This window comes from Mesitornis unicolor, unplaced genomic scaffold (genome assembly GCF_000695765.1).
Source record: "Mesitornis unicolor isolate BGI_N332 unplaced genomic scaffold, ASM69576v1 scaffold28811, whole genome shotgun sequence".
NCBI classification, from domain to species: domain Eukaryota; kingdom Metazoa; phylum Chordata; class Aves; order Mesitornithiformes; family Mesitornithidae; genus Mesitornis; species Mesitornis unicolor.
In genome coordinates, this window is record NW_010166215.1 from 7,719 (window position 1) to 19,000 (window position 11,282).

The window sequence follows — 11,282 nt, forward strand, 5'->3', positions numbered from 1 at the left end:
CTTTGGAGGTTTGGATTAGGATATAAAACACCACAGTTTATCATAACAAAGGAAGGGTGGAGAGGAAGAACTGGCAGACTGAGAAAGCCCCCTTAGGGGCAAAGCTTGAGTATCACTGGTGCACTGGGACACTGCCACATAGCAGCATTTGAGCGCTGAAAGCCAACACTTCATATTTTGGCAAAAACCTGCACTATTCTCTTTGATACACGTTTTTCCTTTGTAATGACTCCATGATTTGTCTCTAAGAAGACTACTTCCCTGACTTGTCTGCACTGGGATTACTAGTGGAGGGATCTCAAATTAGGGCAGTTTTGCATCTGTGCAGCATTTGAAGTCACTGAATAGTGGGCTTTGATTGCCTGCACATACCTGGTTCAGCACCATTTGCATGATCTGTCCTTCCAGGGCTGTGTTTGACTCTGTGCCCCTCTGCACCTTACACATTCATAAATAAAGCACATTCACACACATGATCTCCCAGATACAAACCAGGCCTGCAGAGAGCACAGAGCTAGAGCACAGATCCACCTAGCTCTTTCTACAGAGTAGTGCCACCAGTCATGCCACTTCTTGGAGAATGAGTTAATGAGAAGCTTCACCTCTGAGGATAGCAGAGATGGTGGCTTTCACATGAATTAGCTAGACTAGCACACACAGTTTTCCAATTTACAGTCATATCTGCCTGCATATTTTAACAGAAACTTGAAGAAGAGACAAAATACCACCCTATCACCATTGCAGTAGGGAATTTTGACTGGATTTTCAGGCTCTTCATAGCAAGCCTACTGAGTTTATAATGTTTTCTTTAATTAAAAAATACCCCTGAAACTGCAACTTGAACCCTTAGAGCCAGAATACATTTGCTCCTTCTTTAGTCATTACCCCAGCAGAAGAGCTTTAGCACAGCAAATAAAACACTTTTGTGAATACCACATTTGCTAGCAGAGGCAAGTTTAGCTCAGCAGGCTCTAAACCACAGCAACAGCAGAGCTCAACCTGTTCCATTACAGCATCAGCAGGTAACTTACTTTAATTGAAGCCAATTGAGATCCTCTTCATCCTAAAGAGGATAAATATAAGCCTTTCACTTCAGCTCAGCAGCACTCATAGACCAGCCCAACACCTAAGAACAACTTAACAAATCCCAACAGGTTTGAATGCAACTTCCTTAAATACTCATTCAACTCCTTCACAGCTGGTAATCAGTTTTGGGGTGGGGTGGGGTGGGCTGTGCTTGACTGGACTTTTCTCCCATTCTCCAGTGTGGTCCTGGTAAACAGGTCCTATGTGCTGCTAATAAAGCCTACAGAAGACCTTTCAGCTGCTAGAGCTTTGACTCTGAAGAGCCCCCTTTAAGAGAAACGTAAAGGTTAGACTGGAAGTCCTGGGCTGCAACGCTACAATGCTCGGGGATAGCCGGTTCCTCCTGCAGTGCATGTGAGTGCCAGTTGGTGTTAAGTCCCTCTGCACCGACTCTGCCCCACATCGGATGGTCCCATCCAGGTGTGTTCCCTGGCTGCTAAGTTTGAGACTGCTGGGAGATGGAAGCAATTATTTATCTCTATATAAGTATTCATCTCATTTTAAGTATGACCTAACTTAAGTGCCTACCTGTACGGCAGGCTGCACAGCTGAGCATACCAAACACAAAGAAGCAAACCAGACACCAAACCCCTGCCTCATTTATGGGGCTCCTTTCTCAGCTGGATTCTGAGGTTCTCAAATCTGTGTGTTACGGGGAGTCTGCACATCTATCCAGAATCTGAAATCTCCAGCAGTGAAGCAGGGTGGCAGCAAAAGACTGAGCTAACACTTTCCAAATGATCAAGTAGCAAGGTCAAAGGAGATTTAGTGTCAGAAGCGGGGCATTAAGTCCAGAAACATAATCAAAGTCTAGGGAAGAATTTGGTGAATGCTGGAGCCAGGACTGCAAGTACAGAGCCAAGCTGGAGAGTCCTTGAGCATCTGAGCTAAGCGCCAGGCACTGCCAGACCAAACTGATGACCAGTCTCTGCCGAACAGCGCAGGAGTTACTGACTGACTCCTTCCTTCAGAGGAGGAATGGAGTGACCTGAAGTAGCTCTTTCTTCACTGTAAAACCATCTGATCAAAAATCCATCACGCATCAGGATGTCTACTTCACCTCGGTACCATGTGCATCAATCCTCTGTGAAACCACTGACACAACTCTTACAACACCGCTACTGTGTGGGAGAATCAAAGAGCTGGGAATGCTCAGGATGAGAAGAGCTGCAAGCCTCACACTTCCCAAATAGCAATACATAATTGACAGTATTTTTTTTAAGATTATAAATATATAATGAGGAATATCACCAATAGGCCGTATTTTTATTTATTTAGGAAACAAGTAAGTTGAATTCTGCTGAATCTCTCTATACAACGGATGCTCCAGGAGTCAACAGTGCACAGATTTCTTGTAAGTACCACATTCAGAGCAAATTAACACAGCCTTCAAAGCCAGTTTTAAGACAGCTCTCTCACAGACACAAAGTATTGGCTGTGAAACAGCATATGAAACATGAGGCATCGCGTGACATCAGGTAGCACATTTCTGTTTATTTGCCTTTCTTCAATAACTCTTTAACTCGCCATTAGGCAACGGAGTGCATACAAGATGTACAAGAAGAAGATTAAAAGATACTTCTTTATCACTGTATTCTGTTGCACAAAGGCCCACAGCCTCTGGGGCTTTTTTCTTTCTTAAAAGGACATGTTTTTACTGTGGCTGAGGTGTTACAGTTCAGAGAACAACCTGCCGTCTACAGGAAATCTCTTGAGAAAATTAAAAGTGAACACAGCTATTTGCTAGGCTGTTTCACTGAACCAACACTGCCAGCTGCACTAATAGCATTTTACCAGACACTTGGCAGCTTGTGAACCCCTAAGTTTATAAAGACAACAGGAAATCCTGCTGCAGAGTGATGGGGACAGGGAGAAGCGGTCGGAGTTTCTTCCCCCTGGCAGCAGATTCCCACCTGCTGTAAACTTGTGTCTGTGTACCTCAGTACAGCTGTGATGACCTACAACAGAGGTTCTGCCCTGGACATATATTGCTTGCCCAGAGTCCGACTCAATGCATTTGTAACTTTCATATATAATATTAAAACCCAAGGTTTGTCTCCCAATGTCCTTCACATGATGCTCTGTCTGTTCACGTCCACATTGTATGCTGATGAATTGGAACAGCCCCGGCCAAAATCAATAAAAATGCCTTCAGAATCAGAGTCGATCGACTCCAAAATCTGATCCACTATGTTCTCAGGGCTGGAAGAGGGAACTGGAATCAAGGAAGGGTCCCTGTCCAGCTCAAAAGACCTATGTGGGTCGTCCATCGCGTGGAAGAGTCCTTTCTGCTGCTCAACTGTGCTGAGTTTGCTAGAGCACTGCACCGACCCGCTGCTGGGCCTCTCCTGGTCTCCCGACAGCGAGCTTTTCGTGGCCGTCATGGAGCTCTTGGAGCCGTTGTCCATGATAGTGGTGAGGTTGGAGTAGCCCTGGAGCTCCAGGCAGGAGGTCATTTCTGAAACGGAGTGCCTTCGGATGCCTGTTCCGTTGGCAGCCATGCCCTCTGTTTCATACTCGGCCACTGGCGTGAGCAGGGGATTGTTGTAGCTTTTCGATCGCACCACGGGGTTCTTGGCAAGTATGTCCCCCGATTTTGAACGCCTGAAGAACCGCTTCTCTGTAAAGAGAGAAAGATCCAGAGTAAGGTCTACAAAGTCTCCTGTTTTTGTGGTACTGATTCTTACAAGTGTTCAAAAGTAAAGTCAAGCCTGAATATTAGTGAGATTTTCTTGAATGACAGAAACTTTTATAAAACAAAATATTTTGCTGGTTTTGTAGATCCATTGGCTTCAGGTTTCCTAGATTCCTTTAGCTTACTGAAGACTCCAAACCCATCCTTACAAATAATAGCTGAGATTCCTGTACATTCATACAACTTCAGCAGCTGGACTACAACAGTAAATTTTGTGGGAGACCTGATATACAATTGCAAATTCTTTAGACAAGAACAGAAAGTGCAATTCTGTTCTTGTTCAGGCTATAAAGGACATGACTAATTTCTAGTAGTTGAAATGTAACTGTTCCACTCAGCCTGGGAAAATCAGGTCTCTTCCAATCTGAGGCACAAGTATTACAACAGGCAGTCTTACTAATAATTCTGGAAAAAAACTTCAATTGAAAGCATTGTTCAGAGACCACACAAGGAGAGAGCACCAAGACTGGAAATGTTAACTGGAGGGCAGTGCTCACAGCAGCCTTTTTGGGGAACAAACCTGCACTCCGTCCGGCAGTGATCATCTAAATGCTGCTCTTAACCAAGTGGGCTCTTTCCAAAAATGAGCAGCAGGTGGCAGCAAGTCAGCACGGAGATCCTCCACCAGTTGAGGGCTCTCCAGCAGCTAGTTTAAAAGGATCATCACGCAAACTTTTTGCAGACCTCAGTGCTCAGACTCGCCCATGCTAAAAAACAAGGGGTGTGAATAACAGCTCTCACTTTTGCAGCTCTCTTCCTGCTACTCTCACTTTGCCATCCCCATGAAAGGGGCACGGCTGGAGAAGGGAATGAAGTTATGCTCTGGAAGTCAACCACAGCCACCGCATATGAATTGTCTGCCTTAACTCAGGATGCTGGTATACGCTCCTCTGCAAACCACAATATTTCCTTTTAAAATGCCAGTCTCTTCTAAGATTACACTTATGTATAGTTATGTGCGTACCTGTACACTAGTTCCAATCATAAGCTGTACTAATAAAAAAGCCAGTTTCTGTACATAAGATTGTATTTTGCAATTTTGTCTGCCTTTGGCAAGTTCACTTTTGGACTTCTTCTTTGTTAGGAGTTTGACGTGGCAAACAGCAAAGGTTCCCTGGGGCTGCCCTGCCATGGGAACTCTGGCTTTTTGGTCACACCGAGGTTTGGCTGGAGGGGAAGGCTGCTTCAAATCATGCTACCAAAATAGCTGGACAGAACTAGATGTGTTACTTTAAAAACAGAAAGAGACTGATGCACTCAGCCCCCTTGAATCCACATTCACTGACTACAGTAAGACATATTCAGGGGTACTGCTACAGATCTACACCCTAGACTGCAGCAAGAGGAAATGCCTGGTCCACCAAAACCTTCCTATCTTCTACAGTCATGTAATACAGGATTTATTTTCTAACAATTCTCCAATTCCACTGGAGTTATTTATTCTCTTTGGGTGCATTTTTTCTGAACTGACATACAAAAGCTTTTATTCAGAAACCATCACTTTGGGGCTCCATTTAAATGCCTGTGGCCTTTTAATGGCAAGCAATGAATACAAAGTAGTAATCCTGAACCATTTTCCTTAAATAACTGGCCTCTATTTGTTCACGTAAAAGTGATTTGTTTCTTAAACACCTACTGCAATACAAACATTTTTCCATGCAGCTTCAAGGGGAAATCAACTACCTTACTGACTATAACTGGCAAGAAAACAGATTAAATTGACTGCATAGAAAACACACAGTTGAACTTCTTTTCCCCACTGTTTCCTCCATTCAGGCAGGTCATCATGGTATTTACATTAAAATACTCAGGTACTACCACATTTCCTTTTTGATTTACACTGATAGTATTCCCCTTGCATTTGCAACAGACTGAATTACTATGTGGGACATTCAAAAGACCTTCTTCTTGGCCAAATCTTGCCTTCACAGAAGACACTGAATGCTTCAGAGCTCAAAGAATCACAGAAAATAAGCTCGAAGGGACTCAAGAAGGTCACTTAGCCTCTGCCACCAGGCAGGACCATGTTTACCCACCTTGCTTCTGATGTGACATGTATCAGCTCCTCCAGCAGTGAAGATTCAACAGCCTTCAGAGGCAGTTTATGTGGCATCAGAGATTTTTCTTTTCATGTAATCTGAATTTCCACTGCAATATGTGGTCCACTCTATTTTTCTGATCTCCAGTAGGATGGAGAACAGCTTATTACCTTCCACTCTGCAGAAAGCTTTCACATGCTGGAAGGCTTATCAGTTAATCTTCTCTAAGACAAATTCCTGCTCTCTTTCCTGCTTTAAAGAGCCTTGAACAATCTTGGTGCACTAATGAACAGACACTACTCAGCACTCCAGAAATTGCTTCCTGCTTCTTCCTCTCACTGTCCATAGAGCATCCTGCGTTAAAGCTCTCTCATTAAAAGGTGGAATGGAAATGCTAAACACATTTCAGGTTCACAGATTTATTAATGAGCATTGTTATGAGGATCTGTTTTAATCGTCTGCCACTGGCCAGTTTCACTATGACTTTGCATACTGCAAAAAGCATGGCCTTAGAAAAGGAGCCTGACTGTGTTGCCTTTTCTAAGTAGTAGGCAGTCTCCTTGTGTGGGCCCTGGCCCTGTGTGGATGAAGGTTTTGGTGAAGCTCTCTGTGCTGTCTCAAATCGAGCCCCTGTTATTCTTACCCAAGATACAGGAAGAGTGCGTGAAGGGTCCGTCGCTGGAATACAGCCCGTATGTGCCCAAGTAAGGAGAAACCACTTTCTGGATCAGGGATTCCAGTTTCAAATAATCTTCAGTCACACCCTTTGACTCGTGAACCCCCTGAAAGAGACAAAATACCCAAGATGAGCGCTGTCACCTCCAACCACAAGCTTTCCTTGCTTACTGGGGCAAGCAGAGCAGCAGCAAGCACTTTCATGAAGTTGTATAGCAAAGGTGCACCATGATGGTTTGTTACTACAGCTGAGTCTTCTTACTGTAAAGCCAAGAAATGTGACTCAAACCAGAGAGAGACCCACCATGCCGGCACTGCACAAATGCCCAGAAAGACGCAGTAGCTACTTTCAGGACATTTAAATCCAAAAAGGTACATCCTACGTAGTGCAAAGGCACTCAGGGAGGATGGAGGATGCGGTCTGTGAAGATGAATTAAAAACATCCTTGGGCTTCTTGTTACTGCAATCTTATACCGACTTCCTGAATGAACTAGTGCCCAGTGCTGCACCAGCGGGTGGTACCACAGGGTGTCACTGCCATCTAAGCAATACCATCAGAGTTAAGAAAAAGGTGAAACTGAGACTCTCAGAAATATTTCTTCCAGGATATTTTCAACAAGAAATATTTACAGCGAAGAGGTTTGTATCTCTTTCCTCGCCCCCTTCCTGGCACTTGCCATTATCCAGGCAAAAGTCACATCATAACTAGCATGGTAAGATTCACCCATAGGCAAAATCTTTTGCCCTTAGCTGTTAACTCTGCATTTCCACCCACAAATGGGTTTATAAGGCTGCAGAGGTGACAGGAAAACCCTGTGGAGCTGTGGTCTCCCTTCCACTTACAGCTGCAGCATGCATGCTCCTGCACTGACTGAGCAGAGCCCTGTATGCTCTCGTGTCAGATTCCTCTTGCAACACAAAGTAAATTCACATTTCAGTGTGTTGCTGTGTGGCCATATGTTTGCTGTATCTTGTTGCAGAATGAAGATCCTGAATGTCATACTCAGCAAGAAGTTTCCTTGAATTTAGCAGTATTCCAGATTTCATAATATGTCCCTGAATTACTGTAAAAAGAAAAATGTTGCCTCCAGAGAGCAATATGCAGATCAAATGAGTAAAACTGCAACACTTCCTTCAGCGTGTGAAAGGGTCCTGATGTTCAAGATGTATTCGCTGCTCACTATGACTCACGACCAGGGTCTACGGGTGACTATCAGCCTGCAACATGTTTGTGAATGAAGGGCTTGCTTCACTGCTTGGCTGCTGTGCCTCCTGAATGCTGCCTGGTGCTACTTGATAGAAGTTTATGAATGGAAAATAAATAATGGCCGACTGAAAATGGTCAGAATTTGCATTCCACTTCAGTGGGTTTTAAATAATGAATAACAGTCTCTGGAGACATGCTATGTCCTGTAAAACCTTGGGAGAGTCAGAAATACAAACATGAACACAAGGGCATAGACAGTGAAAGCTTGCAAACACCAAAGTAACAGCAGAATCAGCCCATCGCTATTCAATCAATTTAAACCAGATAAAAAGAACATAGTCATAATTCAGAAGAGTTAGTGAAGGTGCATGTATTTTTTCCAAGTCATTGTTGGCCTATATCAGAGAAAAAAATTCAAGTAATAGGAGGACGGGTCTCAATTTTTATCATGTTGAGATCTGCTCTGGGGTTGCCTCTCCTCTCTTGCTGGGATTTAGCCAAGATCTTTTCAGCGCTCAGAAGAGCCACATGTCCGCTACCTTACTACATATTCACGATCACATCAAGCTCATAACCCACTGGAAAAGGCCAGCCTGTTAGGCCACCTGCTCCAGGCTCCCACTCCAATTACCTCCAGAACCGGTCTCCTAAATGTGATCTATAATACTAGTGCCAAAAGTCAGTGATGTTTATCACTGCTCGTGCCCAGACTTTGTGGTAAGGCTTTATTTACTTTTCAGCCATTTAAGTATTTTGATACTTGTGAAAGAGGGTAGATAAATATCAACTGTGGAGAATGGAACACAGTAATTCAATAGTACTATGCTGCCCACAAAATAACCCTTAACAGCAGCAAAACGGCGACACTGTATGAATGATAAAAGTGTCCTTGTCCAGTGGCATCTTAACACTTTCTGATTTCCTCTTGGCCTTACATGGCTGAAAAGATCTTTTGGTTTCCCTCATGGTGGTGAGTTATCTGCTCTACTATACAATCCTTCCCTGCTGCACACCTCCCAAGCCCCAGCTGTATTCCACATTGACTGTTGCTCTGGCAGGGATACAAGGAGGCTTCCAGCAGCTCTGTTGGGTTGGTGTAGGCTCCTGGGGGGAGCTGAAAGGATGGAGACTCAACCTCCAAGCTCCAGCTGCTGTGACACCCCTCCATCACCAGGACACAGATTTGCCTTGTCGCTGCCACCACTGCCCTGCAGCTACTGTGCCTGGAGAGCCCATCAGCTTACTGCTCCCAAGAAATGCTCTCTTCTCCCAAAATCCCAACTCTCTAACCACTTGTGTCAGCTTTTTCAGTCTTGCACTCAATCTTTATTCCTGCTCCCCAAAAGCAGTGCTAATCTCCACCCCCCCGTCACTTCTGCCTCTTTTAGTTTCCACCTTTGCAGTGAAGAGGCCACAAAACCCCAACTTTGCAGTGTAAAACCACCCAGGATTAACACAGCTTGCCATGAGTCTTATTCCTCACATCTGCGATCACCCACAGGATGCTTTTCAAAACATACTGAGAAGCCATAAAACATCTGGTGTCCTCTGGAGCCATGGAGACTTCTCTTCTGCTCTGCACCATGGCACAACCATGCCGTATCCACCTGCGACATCCTTCCTGCACTGGCCATTGTCCCAGGCCTTCCTGCAGGCACTGGAGGGGGCAGTTCCCTTAACCCATTTTCTCAGCGTGGAGCATCTGTACGAGCAGGAGCACAACAGGCTGCAGACTATGTCCTGAACTTGTAAAAGATTGCTTTTCCTGCATTTCCTTCTGCTGAGTTATTTAACGGCAAACATCCTCTGGGCCTCTATTTAACCAAACACAAGTAGATCCCAATATTCAGCAATGACTATCTCAGCTTTCCAAACCCAAACTTTCCAGATGGCCTGAACAACACTATCACTTATTTATGAATTAGCCCAGCCCAAGTGGCCCAGAGGAGGGTCTGCAGGCTCAGAGCAAGCTGGGGCCACCTCCGCCTGGCAGCAGCCCTTGCCAGGGGGCAGGGCAGCACCACACTGCAGTCACTATGTGCTGCTCATGAAGCCAAATGTCTCCTGACCCAGAGCCAGCTGGTCCTTGCTGCGGCTGTGTCGGCATGACACAGCAGGGAAGTGTCCTGATCCCAGGGTCTGGGCTGTCAACTGTCAAAGGTTGGGCCACAGGCTCCTCTTCATCAGCTTTTAAGATCATGGCCCAGGAAGGAGGTAAATGCAGGTTCATACATCAGCCCTTCAGGCTTCAGGGCAAATGATGGACACCTCCTAAAGCAGATCAGCTTTAGCAGCCTGGGGCAAGCTTCCGGTTTGCTTTAGCTGCCAGCCCCAAGGGTGCATTTAAACTCTTCTCTCCACCAGAGGTTTCCAACCCATCCATTGTGCCACCTGGGAAATCACTTGTTTGTGTGACACCAAATTCAGTGGGAAGGCACATCTGGTAGGAACTTTAGGATGGAGTAAAGTACGGTTATAAATCCTTCATATATCTATATGTAACTATACATAGACAGACATGTACAGACATATACATCTATCTGCATGGGTATCTATATATACTTAAAGATACATGAGGTCCTTTTTAGACCCTTTCCCAAATTTCTAAGTGATTGTGCTTATAAAGGCAGAATTAGCTTTAACGTCAAGCCAATTTGAGATTGTTATCCATGTCACAGTAGTTTCTGAAAAACTGATGGCAGGATTAAAAGTCACCAATAAAATAATAAGGAAGTATTTTCCTATAATTTTGGTTCTTGTACTTACTGCTTGATGCCTTACTAGTTTGGTATGTCACTATATAGCAATAAAACAAAAGTCAGATCTAGCAGGCGCGCTGCTTAGCTTGCAGGAAGTTCAATCATAACTTGGAGGAAAAAAGAAAACTTAGAGTCTTATCAGTAAAACAGAGACTCTACCCTTATCTCTAATGCGGTATTTGCTCTGAAGACATGCAAAAACTTACTTGAAAAGATAACCATGACCTTTCATGAACCCAATTTCATTTTAGCAGGAGAGTTTCATGCTTCTCTGCAAGTGTTGGATGTATCTATTAAATTCCTTTCAAAGGCCTTGCCTGACCTATTTATTTCTCAATTAAGGGCCAAAATAGCTCAATTTCAAATAGCTGCGAGTACCTTAGTACTTCTGGAAGAGTGTAGCTCCTGGATGAAATCCTCATCTTGGTCACATTGTTTTGAAATGCAACAAGACTCATCTCATCTTTGGAAGGAGTATAATGTAATATTATTACAAGAGTCTGCCTTACTCCCAAGGAATGAACAATGGGGATTTGAGCCCTGACTATGTGAATACTATTGCTAATGGAAAAGGTCTATACTCAGCATCAGGAAGGGAGACGTGTATTTCTGCATGTAACACAGTATCAAGTCCCTTACTTCATCAACATGCAATTAAATTATCTGGAAACAAAGAAGTGTGAACAGTAGTTTGAAAGCATTAAAAGGACCCTATGCACTACTATTTTTGATGTGTAGATCCTTAAGCACTCCCAGAAGGGCCATACACCCTCAAGATCCCAGGTTATTGAGGTAGCCACTTTGTGGAGTTAGTGCCCTG

At 44.2% G+C, this 11,282-nt stretch overlaps 1 protein-coding gene across 1 annotated transcript in view; it reads right to left on the bottom strand.

Moving 5' to 3' along the window:
• Positions 1–2,800: 2,800 nt before the first annotated feature.
• LOC104548780 (proline-rich protein 5-like) overlaps positions 2,801–11,282 on the bottom strand; it is a 33,981-nt gene continuing 25,499 nt past the window's right edge. The window contains exons 4-5 of the mRNA XM_010194893.1: positions 6,464–6,602; positions 2,801–3,706 (exon numbers count right to left, since the gene is read on the bottom strand). Coding sequence (XP_010193195.1) covers positions 3,156–3,706; positions 6,464–6,602 — 690 coding nt within the window. The 3' untranslated portion in view covers positions 2,801–3,155. The remainder of the gene's footprint in view (positions 3,707–6,463; positions 6,603–11,282) is intronic.